The sequence below is a fragment of the Dromiciops gliroides genome, chromosome 1 (genome assembly GCF_019393635.1).
Source record: "Dromiciops gliroides isolate mDroGli1 chromosome 1, mDroGli1.pri, whole genome shotgun sequence".
NCBI classification, from domain to species: Eukaryota; Metazoa; Chordata; class Mammalia; order Microbiotheria; family Microbiotheriidae; genus Dromiciops; species Dromiciops gliroides.
The window spans coordinates 558886610-558904108 of record NC_057861.1 but is presented as its reverse complement, the minus strand read 5'-3'; the positions used below and the strand labels follow the sequence as shown (position 1 = coordinate 558904108).

The 17499-nt window shown below is 37.7% G+C and overlaps 1 protein-coding gene and 1 pseudogene across 1 annotated transcript; one reads left to right on the top strand and one right to left on the bottom strand.

Moving 5' to 3' along the window:
- Window positions 1–523: 523 nt before the first annotated feature.
- LOC122737110 lies at window positions 524–869 on the bottom strand (annotated as a pseudogene).
- Window positions 870–4126: 3257 nt separating this feature from the next.
- On the top strand, window positions 4127–5911 carry LOC122751695 (M-phase inducer phosphatase 2-like). Its single transcript, XM_043998844.1, is given in 5 exon segments — window positions 4127–4514; window positions 4517–4924; window positions 5025–5063; window positions 5066–5142; window positions 5144–5911. Coding segments are annotated over 5 exon segments (1680 nt in total).
- Window positions 5912–17499: the final 11588 nt, after the last annotated feature.

The following is a 17499-nucleotide window of genomic DNA, read 5'->3' as shown; positions in this document are numbered from 1 at the left end:
TTATCAATGAGTTCTTGAGTCTTTTGTATTTAACAATTTCATTTGTGTTGGAAGAAGTATCATTATCTTATAGTTTACCTATTTTGTACTTTGAATATTTTCAAAGGGTTGTATTAACTTCTTTTAGGAAACCCTAGATAAAAGGGAAGCCTAAACTTGAACCAAGTTTTCTGAAGGTGCTGGAATTGAGTGAGATCTAATGGTCCAGATAGTATGAGAAGAGCCTGACTCCCTCTCTCCTCATAGACTTGGATATCCTGGGAAACTGTCCTTTCACTCTGAGTGGGTAAGGTTTTTATATCTTTTCCATTTTTCTTCTGTTTCCTTCTTTCTACCTACTTTGAAGATAAACTTGTTTATAAAATCTTATCCAGGGGATGATAGACAAATATGAGGAATATTCTCTTTTTTTGGACACCTAAAATCTGTTTATTGTTTCCCAGCTACCCAAGAACCAGGGAGTGACTATGCAGCAAAGGGCACATGATTGGGCCATGAGTACACAGTAGAGGGGGGCAGGAGCTCAGGCAAAGGTAGAGTGGTTCCAGCCCAAGTAGCCAGCATTCTTGTCGTAGTAATTGATATAGGTCCTGCCCCTGGGAATTTTGAGATTCTTGGTGAGCAGCTCCCAGAGCTGTTTGCTGTACACCTTGTTCTGGGGTCCACTGATCTTGCTGATGATATGCAGGCTGCAGAGCTCACAAGGGCCGAGAAGCCCCTAAAGGCCATCAGCTGATCCCTGGACATGTGCACTGCAATGTACTGGGCCGGCTTGCCATGGCCTTGGCCAGCTACACAGTGAACTTTCTCAACAGGGAGTTGGGCATTGCACAACACGGCACTTTGATCTGCACCACGAACATGGGCATCTTGGAGCAGTAGGGGATGGGGGTGTCGAGGGGAGGGGAAGGAAATGAAACTAGTTCAAAGAAATCTTGGTAAGACATACAACTAAGCAAAGTCATCTTAAGGTCATAAGAATAAAAATGAAAGAAGAATAAAAAAAATGGATCTCTTAAAAAACAACATCCACCTTAATTTTGATGATAAAACCAACTTAAATTTATCCTTTTTTCTTCCATTTATCCTTATTTTTATACATATGCTTATATATGATATATAAATGTATATATGATACATTTATATATCATATATGTATAGAAACATATATAAATGTATGTATACCTTTATATATTTAAATTTATGCATATATTTGTATATATGCACATATATATGCATAACTCTATATATGTGCACATAATTACGTGTATGTATCAGTTGTTTGTGACTCCATGTTCCATACCATGCCAGTCCAATCATTCCTCCTCTATCTCCTGAAATCTTTCCAAGCTCAAGTTCCTTGCTATCCATCTCATCTGCTTCCATCCCCTGTCTCCTTTTGCCTTCAATAAGTCCCAGTATCAGGGTCTTTTCCAATGAGTCCTGTCATGATCATCATGACCATGATCATTATAATTAATAATGATGCAGTATTTAAAGATTTCCAAAAGACTTTATAATTCTTTTTTTCATTTTATCACCAAAACAAATTTGGGTGGAAAGTGTTTTGAGGGAATTGAGGCAGGGTGTAAGTGACCTGCCCAGGGTCTCAAAGTTAATATGTGTCTGGAGTCAAATCTGAAGTTAGATCTTCCTGATTTCAAATCCACTTCTTGATTAACTATATCACCCTGTTGCCTAGTTTTCTCATCTAGTAGAGATTGCATATCTGGAAAAAGGGCATGAAGAAATGTTCACTTTCTGACTTTTAGGATTATTGTGGGGAAATCTCTCACAGCTCATCTCACAAAAAGAGTTGAGTAATCAAGACCTACCAGATGCTTTTGCAACTGAAGAATTTTGGAACACATGTTGTCCATTCATCATATTTACCTAGGTTTTCTGCTACAGAAGTCAGTGTTCTTCCCAATGCACTACCATATTCCATTATGTGAATTTTTATCAAAAAGTGTTCTACATTTTTTACCTTTGGCTATTTTGCATTTCCCAAGATTTTTGATGTTTATCATCTGCCCATAGGCAAATCCTATGGCTCACTGAAATCTTTACAGAAAGATTAAGCATGTTTAAATGAGAAGCAATGAAAACATCATTTTTATTTTTATTTTTCCTACATGCACTTAAAATGCATATTTTTTCTTCATGACTTTGAGACATCCAACTTAACTTGGTTTAAAGATCTTATATTCCAGATTCCTATGCAATATTGATCTTTACACCCTTTCCTTTACTGAGATTTTTTTTCTAGGGAAATTTTGAAAAAAAAAAAACAAAGATAAAAGTCATTTCTATCATGAAACATTTGAGACATTCCTTGCTATATGACTTCTGCCAGTTTAATGGCACTTGTGAATCTGTGTAAACACAATATAAATCACCTGTTTTCTGGCTCATAATGGCAAAAATTGTGATATCAGGACTTCACCTTATTTAAAAATAATTTAGTAGAGTTATCATCTTTTAAGAGGAAGGAAATTGGCAATGAAAATTTGAAGACAGTTAACTCCATTTACTTTCTTTTTTAAAAATAGTAATCAATTTTTTCAAATTACAGTCAAGATAGTTTTCGACATTCATTTTATTAAGTCTTCGAGTTCCCAATTTTCCTGATATAGGTTATTTAGTACAATCATGTTAAATACATTTCCACATTAGATGTATTGTGAAAGAATTAGAAAAAAGGGGAAAAAAACTCAAGAAAGAAGAAACAAAACAACAACTACTCCTGAAGTCAAGGATTATTTTTATTTCAGCCTTTATATCCTACAATGTCTTGTACAATAGCATGTACCTAGTAGGTGCTTGATAAATGTTTGTTTAATTCAATTGAACCAATATTTATCAAACACCTATATAATACATGGCTGTATAAAGTTTAAAATTCAGATAAAGCATTGTTTTTGGTCTTCATGGATTTTGTAATGCATAGATATGCCAGGAGTGCCATGCAGTGTGGCTCCCTGTGATGTTTAAAATCTAAATTGTGTGGTCACATTAAATTAGAAGCTTTAGCACCAGTCTTTGGGCATTAAGCGTTTATTAAAGCATACCAGGTATTCATGTGGAGTTCAGAAAGTTAAGAAAAGGCCTATCTAGCCTAGATTTACAGCCTGGTTAGGGTCTTCCTCAAGTCCTCTGCCATGAGCATGCTTCAACCATGAACTCTCTTCAAACTGAGTGTGGAAGCTTTTTATGGGTCTGGAGCAGAGGTGGTCCTTACACACTGCTTCAAGATGATTGGTAGGCAGGATACAAATCCATTGTTCACTAAACATGAAGTTGGTCTCAAGTTGAGTTCAAAGTCTTCTGAGAACAATACATTCTTAAGGGCTAGCAGGTGTCTTTACAATCTAGTTAACCAGAATTAGGCTAATCAGCAGTCAATCACTATCACTTAATTCAATCAGTTTAGCTTAATGTCCAGGTGGGGCTTTGAGTATCTGCTTAATCCCATTATTTTATCACATCCTCATTCTACTCTCCTTCCTCCTTCCCCTCTCCCCCCACCCTTTGTCTCCTTCAGCTTGGCCTGCTTCTACCTCCCTTCTCTCCCTGACCCCTTCAAAGTACCTGTAGGATTCACACCTTGTTGTGAATTTGCCTCAGGTACTTGTGGGATTCACACATTGGTGCCCTATGTGCCTCACTCCCAGGTACCTGTGAACCCTTGAGCTTCCTATATATATATATATATATATATCCCTCCATCCTTTCCCTGTCTGCTGTCAGTCAGAGACATTGCCTTGTCTTTTGTGGTTTCAGCAGCATTTCTCCCCAGCAGAGGACTTGTCTCTCTTGTGTTCCAACCTCTGGAGCATCTAGACTTGACTCTGTGCTGTACTGAGCTGATCCTGCTTGGTCCCAGCTTCTTTCCTTACTTTTTGGTTTTTGCTTTTGGTGAGGCAATTGGGATTAAGTGACTTGCCCAGGGTCACACAGCTAGTAAGTGTCAGTGTCAGGCCGGATTTGAATTCAGGTTCTCTTGACTCCAGAGCTGGTGCTCTATTCACTACACCACCTAGCTGCCCCCTTACTTTTTTTTCTACTTCCTTTATAGTAGCTGTTTTTCTCCACCTTTTCCTTCACCTCATCCCTAACCAGGGTGATGGAGCAGCAGCCACCTCTCAGGAATGCCTACACAGAGTCAGACTGCAACCCTAGACACCTGGAAAGCCTTGTTGCCTGGTGGCCAGCTCATCAAAACATGGGACAGCTGGGGCTCTTTGCCTCCCCAGACTCCATGGCCTCAGGTTTCCCAGGCACCACACTCAAGCAGGTGATGAGCTACCTCACAGGACCAGGGAGGCACCAAAGAGAAAGAAAAGAAAACCAGGCCCTCCAGAGCACAGTTATTTCAAGATCCTGGGAATCCTTGTCTTTAGATGTCTCAGATGCACTAGAATTTTCAGATGCAGGTCTCTTGATGGATCCCCCAAGTCCCATGGACTGTGGGGCAATGGCCCATGTATTTCAGGAGGCAATTCCAGAGTCTGGAATCGAGAAGTGAGATTTCCCAATAGATGCTTCCAGTCTTTGCCTATAGGCTCCAGCCAAGCTTTAAGGAATGTCACCAACTCCATGGGCCTAGATATGGGCCAGAAGGGCAAGGATGATATCAAATTGAATATCTGCAGCAGAGAAGATGAGGAAAAGGTGAGATTTGTCTTCAAAATGTGCTCCAGACCTGTGGGACACAACCATTCAACTGCCAGACGTAGGGAGGCTTTTGTACAGAGGCCACATTTGGCACCTGATCTGCTGCGTTTTGCTCCAGTAGAGAAGGAAGAGGAGCTGAGTCCCCTGCCTCTACATCATTCCTCCAGAATTCCTGCCTCTAGCAGTGGAGGGAACATAGGGTCAAACCTCCTAGCTCCTCCTGCTAGGAAATCCCAGGGAGAGGCTAGTTCAATGCCCGAAGGAGAAGTTGGGGCAAAAGAGATGAAAACTCACATCAAGGTAGAATCCTGCTTCCATAAAGTTCAGGAAGAGCAGAATGAGGACAGTTTCCCCAGGGATAGAGAACCTCCTAAGTGTTCCCATGATCATGAACAAAAGAGGAGTAAAGCGGAATCTTTGATCAAGCAAAGCAAATGCCATCAACTCTTATGCTCTCTTTCCCTGCCCAAGCATCTCTATAGGGTTACTCTTAAAGAGGTTAGAGTGGCCCAGGGTCACGGACACATCAGTCAAGAAGAAGCCCAGAAAGAGCATGGCCATCTCAACTACTACTCTGGAGAAGGAAAAGGAGCCAAAAGTTGGACTCTTTTGTTCCTTGTCTTCATGTATTGACAACATTAAAACCATCTTAAACAATGACCCTAGAGAGCTGATTGGGGATTACTCTAAGGCATTTCTCCTACAGATGATCACTGGGTACCATCAGGACCTTAAGTACATATCACCAGAGGTGATGGTGGTTGTATTAACAGGGAAGTTAAGCAATATCATTGAGAAATATGTTATTCTGGACTGCAGATATCCTTATGAATTTGAGGGTGGGCACATCAAGGGTGCAGTAAACCTTCCCTTGAAACAAGATGCAGAGGATTTCCTGCTAGTGAATACCATTCTCTCCAACTGTGTAGAGAAGAGGATCATCCTTATTTTCTATTGTGAATTCTCCTCTGAGAGAGGGCCTCAGATGTGTTGTTTCATCAGAGAGAGAGACAGAAACACCAATAACTACCCAAATCTGTACTATCCTGAAATGTATATTCTCAAAGGAGGCTACAAGGATTTCTTCCCACAGTACCCAACATTGTGTGAGCCCCAGAGTTACAGGCCCATGAATCATGAAGACTTTAAGGAAGAACGCATCAGGTTTCGTCTGAAGAATCGCACTGAAGAAAGAAGCAAGCAAGACATGTCCAACCGCCTGAAGGATTTCTGAGGGGCAAAGAAAACCAGACTTGACCACTTCACTTGGACATTCCCCACTTTTCTCCTTAGTACTTCCTAGATTTTTCTCCCTCCCCCCTCCCCATGGGTTTGTTTTCTTGGATTTGGAGTTTCTGCTGCTCTGAAACCAAAACCTGTTGGTGAAACAAATTGTATAATAGAGTATACATCCACCAATAGGATGTATATGAGTGAGAGTCCAAGATAAGGATGAAGGAATAAAAACCTATCCTCCACTTGGTCTTTTGAGGGTGAGGAGGAAGAGACTATGCCCACTTTAATGAGGCATAGAATAGAGGCAGGAGAATTTAGGAGTTCTCCTTTACCCCATAGCCTTTCTTGACACTTAACATTTCATTTACTTCTTAAAAAGCACATCTTTTAGATGGAGTTTCATTTCCTCCCACACCCCCACCAAGTTTGAGCCATTGCTACTCTTTTACTAAGAAATTTCTCATCACAGGGAAAAGGACCAAACGTGGGCTTGTCCAAAAGTCCAGTACATCTTCCTTCCACCATGCCCAGAAGGGCATTTTGCACACATCTGTCCTTAAAAAAAATAAATGTATAAAGGGGTGGGAAATATGTTTTTCTTTGTTTAAAATTACTTAATAAACTTGCATTATATGAACTTTTTTTCTTTGATCATTTGGTGGTAGCTTGCTGGGCCTGCCACTGGGCAGGTATTGGTACTAGGGCAAAGATTGAGGTTCAGTGTCTCAAATGCAGCTGGAGTATGGGATATTATTGTGGTTAAGGTTGAAGTAGAGATCTGGCCTGTCCTTAATCTATTACATACATTTTTGTCCCCACTGCATAACCCAGTGACTTGCCTATATTAGATATTCCATAAGTATTTGTTGATTTGAGTTGAATTCAGAGGAATTTTAAAACAAGAGTTTTTCAGTAGGCATGCTCTATTTAAAAAAAAAAACAGAAACTAGGAGAAAAATTCTATTGTAGGTGATTCAGGGCCTTATACAGAGGTGTTATAACATAGACTGAATGTCTTTCAACAAAGAGAAGTCTGTTTAAAAAGTGGGAGAGATTTCAATTTTTTCTTTAATATTACAATGGCTTTCCCATTGGTTGCAGACCTATGATCCTTTGTAATAAGTGAATTGAGGTGATCATATCAGCCTATGCATTTCAGTTCTAAACTGAAAGTGCATGTATTTGCCTATGCTCCTTTTTTGCCTAGAGATAAGTCATTGAAAGGCAATTAATTTTGAGTGTGTCCCTATGACAATAGCTATTAACTTGTAGGAACTAAACAGTTAATACAACAGATGTACTGCATATCTAGAAGAGGGGAGATCATGGAATAGGGTGATACCAATATATATAATGGCACATTAATATCTCTACTCTTCTTTAGATATTTGTTTTGCAAGGGATATATCAGCATGTATATTAGAACCTGTGTTAATTTTTAAATATTTATTTAAATTTTTTTCTATATAAATTCTTTATTATTTTCCAATCACATTTAGAGATAGTTTTTAACATTTGTTTTTATAATATTTCTAATTTCACATTTTTCTCCCTGCCTCTCTTCCATCCCAATCCCCAAGATAGCAAGTAATCTGATATAGGTTGTATAAATACAATCACAACTGTGAGATTTAAAATTGGATATTAGATCATAAATCTCCCCTACTTAACCTTTCCCTTAATATATCTCCCAAACTAGTAAATGGAAGAAGCTTTTGGTTTTCTAGATAGACCTTTTTATTTATTGTTATGGTAGTCACAAGGTGATGTTGATTAGAAGGATAGGAAAGTAGAAACACAATACAAATCGTCTTAAGTCTAAGCTTAGTCTATATTCCTTATAAAAACTCACCAAACCGAAAAGGCCACCTTTGGAGAGAGACTGTCTGTGCCGCGCCGTCAGGAGTCCCGCCAAGCAAGCAAAAGCCCCACTTCCATTCTCTCCACCCTGGAAGTCGAGTCCCCGCAGGCAGTCTGACGTGCGCAGCAGGCGGACTGTTCGTCTCCTCCCCAAAAGGGTGGTCCTTCAAAAACTGGCGTCTTTCAGTTATCCTAACCAACTGGTAAAAACTTTCATATTTTTTTACCACACATTAAAAATTTTTCTGAATTGGTCATGTTATAAGAGAAGAATCAGAGTAAAAAGAAATACCTCAAAAAAGATAAACAAGAACAAAAACAATTGAAATAGTATGGTTCGATCTGCATCTAGATTTCACAATTATTTTTTATTTCTGGATTTGGAGAACAATTTCCATCATGAGTCCTTTGGAACTATGTTGGACCATGGTATTGCTGAGAAGAATCAAGTCTATCACAGTTGATCAACACATAATGTTTTTTGTTTTGTTTTATTGAGGCAATTGGGGTTAAGTGACTTGCCCAGGGTCACACAGATAGTAAGTGTTAAGTGTCTGAGCCCAGATTTGAACTCAGGTACTCCTGACTCCAGGGTCGGTGCTCTATCCACTGTGCCACCTAGCTGCCCCAACATATAATGTTGTCGATAATGTGTACAATGTTCTCCTGGTTCTGCTTATCTCACTTGTCATCCGTTCATGAAAGTCCTTCCAGGTTTCTCTGAAATCTGCCTGCTTATCTTTTCTTATAGCACAATAGTATTCCATCAATTCATATACCACAACTTATTCAGTCATTCCCCAATTGATTGACAACCGCTCAATTTCCAATTCCTTGCCACCACAAAAAGAGCAGCTATAAAAATTTTTGTACATGTATATCCTTTTCCCTTTTCCATGATCTCCCTGGGAAGAAGGCCTAATTTCTGGGTCAAAGAGTATAGCTCTTTGGGCATAATTCCAAACTGCTTTCCAGAATGGTTGGATCAGTTCACAGCTCCACCAACAATACATTAGTGTTCCAAATCCAAATTCTCTTCCTCCCTCTCTCACTTCCCAATCACCCCCTTAAGAACTCAACAATTCAATATAAGTTATACATGTGTTGTCAGGCAAAACATTTCCATATTAGTCAGGTTGTAAAAGAAATGAGAAAGAAAAAGAAAACCTTGAGAAAAAGAAACTAAAAATGTATGCTTCAATCTGTATTCAGACACCATCAGTTCTTTCACTGGGGATGGATCATGTTTTTCATAAGTCCTTCAGTGTTTTCTTGGATCATTGTGTTGCTGAGAATACCTAGGTCATTCACATGTCATTATCTGACAATATTGCTGTTACTTTGTATACAGGACATTTCACTTTGCAACAGCTCATGTATTTCTTTCCAAGTTTTTCAGAGAGCATCCTACTCATCACTTCTTATAGCACAATAATTTTCCATTCTAATCTCATCGCACAGTTTTTTCAACCATTCCTCAATTCATGGGCATCTCTTCAATTTCAAATTCTTTGTAGCAAAAAAGGGCTGTCATAAATATTTTTTGTACATATAGGTTCTTTAACTTTGGGGGGTTTTATTTCCTTTTTGTTAGTTACCTAATAGTGGTATTACTAAGTCAAAACATATGCATGGTTTTATAAACCTTTGGCCATAGTTCCAAACTGGATCTTACAACACTACCAACATTGCATTGATGTTTCATTTTCCCCTTGTAATGGAATTTATTAATTTGATCTTTGACAATGCTATGCTAAGGTTTAGTAAAAATACAGCAATTCAAACAGTTAAAGAAGAGAATCCAGTTTTTCCAGACCAGAATCCAGAGCAGAGTCCAGAATCCAGTTTTCCAGACCAGAATCCAGTTTCCTCCTGATGACATCTTACCACTTCAAGAAGACAAGAGAACTCAGAGACTTTATATGTTTTGTTAGGTTTTTACTATCTCCTTTTTGTTATAATATACACTATCTGTAACATGTACTCTCTTCAGAGGCTCTCCTTTTGCAAGACTAATGTCAAAGCGTCAGTTCATGAGGACAAAAAAAAAAAATTGCCCCTCTGGACAAAACTTTCCTCTCTTCCTTTTCTACATTGTTGTTCACATATTATTAGTTAGCAATAGTTATTATATTCTTTTTACTGTTCCGTCAAGGAAATATTTTGTTTCTTGAGGAACAAAAGGGGGGAATGTGGTAAAAAAGTTTTAACAGTTGGTTAGATAATGGAGAGACGCCAGTTTTTGGGTTTTTTTAGGACCACCCTTTTGGGGAGGAGACCAACAGCACTGCCTGCTGAGCACTCGACTTCTGACTTCCGGGGTGCGAGCTTAAAAGGCAAGGAGAGAACGGAAGTGGGAGCTTTTTTCCTGCTCCGCTGGTCTCCTGGCTGTGCTGCACAGACAGACGCGGACTGGAGTTTGACTTGGCCCGGCTCTCGGTTAACAGCATGCGCTCTCTCCCCAAAAGTGGCCTTGGGTTTTGGTGAGTTTTATACAGAATATAGACTAAGCCTAGACTTAAGACGATTTGTATTGTATTTCTACTTTCCTATCCTTCTAATCAACATCACCTTGTGACTACCATACAATAAAGGCTCTATCTAGAAAACCAGAAGCTTCTTCCATTTACTAGTCTGGGAGATAAATTAAGGGAAAGGTTAAGTAGGGGAGATTTATGATCTAATATCCAATTTTAACCTCACACCCGTATGTACTACAACATTTCTCATGCCGTCCTATTATCCAATACAATAGGTATGAGGTAGTAACCCAAAATTGTTCTGACATGCATCTTTCTTTTTTTCTTAAAATATTTTATTATTTTCCAATTACATATAAGGATAGTTTTCAACATTTGTTTTCACAGGATTTTTAGTTCCTAATTTTTTTCTCTCACCTTCTCTTCCCTCCCTTCTTCCCAAGATGGAAAACTGTCTGATATGGGTTGTATGTGTACAATCACATTAAACATATTTCTACATTAGTCATCTTGTGAAAGAAGAATCAGAGAACAAGGGAAAAACCTCCAAAAAGAGGGGAAAGAAACAGTCCAAAATAAGAAACAGTGTGGTTCAATCTGCATCGATAATTCACAGTTCTTTTTTCTGGATGTTGAGAACATTTTCTATCATGAGTTCCTTGAAACTGTTTTGGATCATTGCACTACTGAGAAGAGCCAGGTCTATTCCCATTATTCATCACAGTATGTTGGGTTTGTTTTTGTTTGTTTCTTTGTTGGTTTTGCAGGGCATTGGGGGTTAAGTGACTTGCCCAGGGTCACACAGCTAATAAGTGTCTGAGGCCAGGTTTGAACTCAGGTCCTCCTGAAATTAGAGCCGGTGCTTTATCCTCTGTGCCACCTAGCTGCCCCCACACAATGTTGTTGTTACTGGGTACAGTGTTCTCTTGGTTCTGCTCCTCTCAGTCAGCATTATTTCATGTATGTCCTTCCAGGTTTCTCTGAATTCCTCCTGCTTTTTGTTTCTTACAGCACAATAGTATTCCATTACATTCATATACCACAACTTTAGCCATTCCCCTATTAATGGGCATTCTCTTGATTTCCAATTCTTTGCCACCACAAAGAGAGAAGCTATAAATTCTTTTGTACAAGTGAGTCCTTTTCCCTTTTCTATGGTGTCCTTCAGATACAGACCTATCAGTGGTACCACTGGGTCAAAAGGTATGAACAGTCCCATAGCTCTTTGGGCATGGTTCCAAATTGTTCTCCAGAAGGGTTGTATCAGTTCCCAGCTCCACCAACAATGCATTAGTGTACCAATTTTTCCACAGCTTCTCCAAGATTTATTGTTCCCTTTTTTGTAATTTTAGCCAATCTAATATGTGTGAGGTGGTACCTTAGAGTTGTTTAAATTTGCATTTCTGTAATCAATAGTGATTTAGAGCATTTTTTCATACGGCAATAGATAGATTTTACTTCTTCATCAGAAAACTTCCTGTTCATATCCAATGACCATTTCTCAATTGGGGAATTATTTGGATTCTTATAAATTTGTTTTAGTTCCCTATATATTTTAGAAATGAGAACTTTATCAGTAATGCTGGCTGTAACATTTTTTCAACAGTTTTCTGCCTCCTTTCTAATTTTTGCTGCATTGCTTCCATTTGTACAAAAACCTTAATTTAATGTAATCAAAGTCTTCCCTCTTGCATTTCATAACTCTTGTTTGGACATACATTTTTTTTCCTCTCCAAAGATCTGAGAGCTATTCCTTCCTCTCCTAATTTATCTATGGTATCACTCTTTATGTCTAAATCTTGAACTCATTTTGACCTTATTTTTGTATAAGGTGTAAGATGTAGGTCTGTGCCTAGTTTCTGCCATGCTATCTTCCACTGTTCCCAGCAGATTCTGTCAAATATTGAGTTCCTATCCCAGAAGCTGGAGTCTTTGGGTTTATCAAACAGTAGATCATTATAGTAATTTACTACTGTGTCTCCTGTGCCTAATCTATTCCACTGATCCACCACAATATTTCTTAGCCAGTACTAAATAATTTTGATGACTGCCACTTTATAGAATAGCTTCAGATTTGGTACAGCCAGCTCACCTTTCTATACATTTTTTTTCATTAGCTCCCTTGATATTCTTGATTTTTTTGTTTCTCCAGATAAATTTTGTATTTTTTGTACCTCTATAAAATAATTTTGAGGTAGACTGATTGGTATGGCATTGAATAGATAAATTAAGTAGAATTGTCATTTTTATTATATTACCTCGGCCTATGCATGAGCAATTGATATTTTCCAATTACATAGATCCGATATGATTTGTGTGAAAAGTGTTTTGTAATTGTGTTCATAGGGTTCCTGGGTTTGTCTTGGCAGGTAGCCTCCCAAGTATTATATTTTGGCTACCATTACTTTAAATAGAATTTCTCTATCTCTTGCTGCTGAGCTTTGTTGGTCATGCATAGAAATGCTAATGATTTCTGTGGGTTTATTTTATATCCTCCAACTTTCCTAAAGTTGTTAATTTTTTCAAGCAGTTTTTTTAGTCTATTCTTTAGGATGTTCTAAGTATATCATCTTATCATCTGCAAAGAGTGATAGTTTTGTTTCCTCCTTGCCTATTCTAAATCCTTTAATTCCTTTTTCTTCTCCGATTGCTGAAGCTAACATTTTTAGTACAATATTAAATAATAGAGGTGATTATCGACATCCCTGTCTCACCCTGGATCTTATTGGTAATGCCTCTAACTTATCCCCATTACATGTAATGTTTGCTTATGGTTTTATGTACATACTGTTTTATTTTAAGGAAAGCTCCACCTATTCATGTGCTGTCTAGTGTTTTTTATTAGAAATGAGTGCTGTATTTTGTCAAAACTTTTGCTGCATCTATTGAGATAATCATATGATTTTGTTTGGTTTTGTTATTGATGTGGTTGATTATATTAATAGTTTTTCTATTGTTGAACCAGAGTTGCATTCCTTGTTCAAAACCCAGCTAGTCACAGTGTGTTATTCTGGGGGTCACTTGCTGTAATCTCCTTGCTAATATCTTATTTAAGATTTTTGCATCAATATTCATTAGGGAAATTGATCTGTAACTTTCTCTGTTTTTGCCCTGCCTGTTTTAGGTATCAACAGCATATTTCCATGATAAAAGGCATTTCATAGAACTCTTTCTTCACCTATTTTTCCAAATAGATTGTACTGTATTGGAATTAATTGTTCTTTAAATGTTTGGGAGAATTCACTTGTAAACCCATCTGGCCCAGGAGATTTTTTCTTAGGGAGTTCAGTAATGGCTTCTTCATTTTTTTTTTCTAAACTGGGCCTAATTAAGGATTTTATTTCTTCTTCAGTTAACCTTGGCAGTTTGTATTTTTGTAGATATTCATCTATTTCATTTAGATTGTCAAATTTATTGGCATACAGTTGGGCAAAATAGCTCCTAATTATTGCTTTAATTTCCAGTTCGTTGGTGGTGAAATCACACCTTTCCTTTTTGATACTTGTAATTTAGTTTTTTTCTTTAATTTTTTAAATCAAATTAACCAAAGGTTTATCTATTTTATTGTTTTTTTTTTCATAAAACCAGCTCTTAGTTTTCTTCCCTTCAATTTTATTAATTTCTCCTTTGATTTTCAGGATTTCTCAGTTAGTATTTAGTTCGGGATTTCTAATTTGTTCTCTTTCTAGCTTTTTATGTTGCATGCCCAATTCATTGATCTCCTCTTTCTCTTTTTTATTCATGTAAGCATTTAGAGATATAAAATTTCCCCTAAGCAGTGCTTTGGCTGCATCCCTTAGGTTTTGGTATGTTGTCTCATATTGTCATTCTCTTGGATGAAGTTATTAATTGTTTCTATGATTAGTTGTTTGACTCATTTAGTTTCCAATTAATTTTGAGTCTGCCATTCCATGGATATTTATTACATGTAATTTTTATTGCATCATTATTTTAGAAGAATGCTTTTACTATTTCTGCCTTTCTACATTTGAATATGAGGTTTTTGTGCCCTAATATATGGCCAGTTTTTAACTATGTGCCATGTACCACTGAGATAAAGGTATATTCCTTTCTATCCCCATTCAGTTTTCTCCAGATATATCTTATATCTAACTTTTCTAATATTCTATTCACCTTTTTAACTTCTTTCTTATTTATTTTGCAGTTAGATTTATCTAATTCTGAGAGGGGAAGTTTCAGATCCCCCACTATAAAGTTTTTCTATATATTTCTTCCTATAAATCATTTAACTTCTCCCCTAAGAATCTGGATGCTATATCACTTGGTACATACATATTTAGTACTGATATTACTTCATTATCCATCATACCTTTTAGCAAGATGTAGTTTCCTTCCTTATCTCTTTTATAAATATTTTTATTTATAGTTCTAGGTTCTAATTTTTTTTTGGTCAGGCAGTTGGGGTTAAGTGACTTGCCCAGGGTCACACAGTTAGTAAGTGTTAAGTGTCTGAGGCTGGATTTGAACTCAGGTCCTCCTGACTGGAGGGACGGTGTTCTATCCACTGCACCTAGCTGCCCCCCTTATCTCTTTTAATTAGATCTATTTTGGCTTTACCTTTGTCTCAGATAAGAATTGCTAATACCTGCTTTTTTGACATCAACTAAAGCATAATAGATTTTGCCCTTTTATCTTTATTCTGTGTGTATCTCTCTGCTTCAAATCTGTTTCTTGTAAAGAACATATTGTAGGATTCTGATTTTTAATCAACTGTGCTATTTGCTTCCGGTTTATGGGAGAGTTCATCTCATTCATATTCACAGTTAAGATTATTAACTGTTGATTTCTCTCCATCCTCTTTTCTCCTTTGTTTGTACTCTTTCCCTCTTCTTTCATCTTATTTCTCTTGACCAGTGTTTTACTTCTGACCACTGCCTCCCTCAATCTGCCCTCCCTTTTATCAGCTGCCCTTCTTTTCCTTGCCCCTTCCCCCTCCAGCTTCTGCCCTCCCTTCTATCAATACCACCCTTTTCCCCTTGCCCTTTTGTTTCCTTAAAAAGTAAACTAAATTCATTTATACAAATGGAAGTATATTTTATTCCCTCCCTGAAACAAATCTGATGAGAGTAAGGTTGAAACAGTGCTCACTTCTCCCTTCTTTCCCTCTATTGTAATGGGTTCTTTTTGTGCCTTTGTGCATGTGATGCAATTCACCCCATTCTACCTCCCCTTTCCTCTCCTCTCCCAAGTCTTCTTTTATTCTGCTCCTTAAGTTTCTTTATATCATCACATCAAATTCAATTTAATAACAATACCTTAACAGAGATACAGATCCCAAGATTTAAAAGTATTATACTCCCTCATAGGGAATCATGCAGTTTTACATCATTGAATGCCATCCCCCCACCCTTTTGTTTACCTCTTTATATCTCTCTTGAGTCTTGTATTTGGAGATCAATTTTTTTGTTCAGTTCTGGTCTTTTCCTCACCAAGCCTTGGAAGTTCCCTACTTCATTGAATGTCCATATTTTCCTCTAAAAGGGAATGTTTGGCTTTGCTGGGTAGTTGATTATGGATTGTAATCAAAGCTCTTTTGCTTTCCTGAATATCATATTCCAAGCCCTGTGATCCTTTAATGTGGAAGCCGTCACATTCTGTGCAATCCTGACTGTGGCTCCATTATATTTAAATGGTTTCTTTCTGGATGCTTGGGGGATTTTCTTCACCTGATAATTCTGGACTTTGAATACAATATTCCTTGAAATGTTCCTTTTGGGTTCTCTTTCAGGAGGTGATTGGTGGATTCTTTCAATGATGATTTTATCCTCTGATTCTCCAATTTCAGGGCAGTTCTCCTTGATAATGTCCTGCAATATGGTGTCTAAACTCTTTTCTTGGTCCTGGCTTTCAAGTAGTCCAATAATTCTCAGATTTTCTCTCCAGGATCTATTTTCCAGGTCAGTTGTTTTTCCAATGAGGTATTTCACTTTTTCTTCTATTTTTTCACTTTTTTGATTCTGCTCGACTGTTTCTTGGTGTCTCATGGAGTTATTTGCTTCCATCTGCCCAACATTAATTTTTAAGGCATTATTTTCCTCAGTAGGCTTTTGTACCTCTTTCCATTTGGCCAGTTTTTTTCTCCCATATAGCCATTTTTTCCTCTCATTTGGCCAATTGTATTTTTAAAGGAATTATTTTACTCAGTCAATTTTTATGCTTCTTTTTGCAGTGTAATTCTCATTTCTCCCATTTCTTTCTCAATTTTTTTCTTCTACCTCTCTCATTTGGTTTTTTAAAGCCTTTATGAGCTCCTCAAATAATGCTTTTTGGTCTTGAGACAAGATCATCTCACCAATTGAGTCTTCACTTATAGGTATTTTGACAAAGTCATCTGAATTTGAGTTTTGGTTTTCCCTTTCACCATAGAGGATGTCAATGGTAAGGGTTGTTTTTTGTTTCTTGCTCATGTTGTAGCCTATTTTAAACATATAAAGTTGAAGTCTGCTCCTGGGGCACAGGGTTCACTTTTGTAAGCCTCTTACTGCTCTCAGCTGCCCTACTCTCAGCTGCCCCACTCTCAGCTTTGTTGAGTTCTAGCAGTGTCAAGCTGCCCACTAAGCCAACTTGTGCTGAGCTGAGCTGTCCACTTAGCTGAGTTGTGCTGAGCTGAGCTTCCAGCTGAGCTGAGTAGTTGCTGAGCTACCCATCCCTTTCACCCAGGTGAAACAGACCTTTCCTGAAGTCTTCTAAACTATCTCAAGTAGGAGGATAGTGTCTCACTTTTTGTAGATTCTATAGTTCCAGAATCTGTTTAGAGGATTGATTTAATGTTGTTTTTGAGGGAAACACTTGAAATCTCAGGCAACTTCCTGGCTTCTTTCTGCCATCTTGGCTCAGCTCCTAGAACTAGTCATGTACTTTAGGATTTGCATCTTTCTAAGCAATAGTGAGTTGGAGCATTTTTTTCTTATGGTTATAGGTAGCTTTTTTTTTTGCCTGAAAATTCTTCATATCTTTTTATCATTTATCAATTGGGGAATGGCTCTTATTTTAATAAATTTGTCATAAATGATGTCTTTGTCAGACAAACTTGCTTCAAAATTTTTTCAGTTATTGCTAATTGTATTTCCCCCGTCTTATTCCCTTCCCATGACATTTACTTAATTCTCTATCTCCTTTCACCTTGTCTCTCCTCAAAAGTGTTTTGCTCCTAACTGCCCCCTCTGCCAATATGCTCTGCCTTCTATCACCCCTCCCCCATTCCCATCCCCTTTTACTTTCTTGC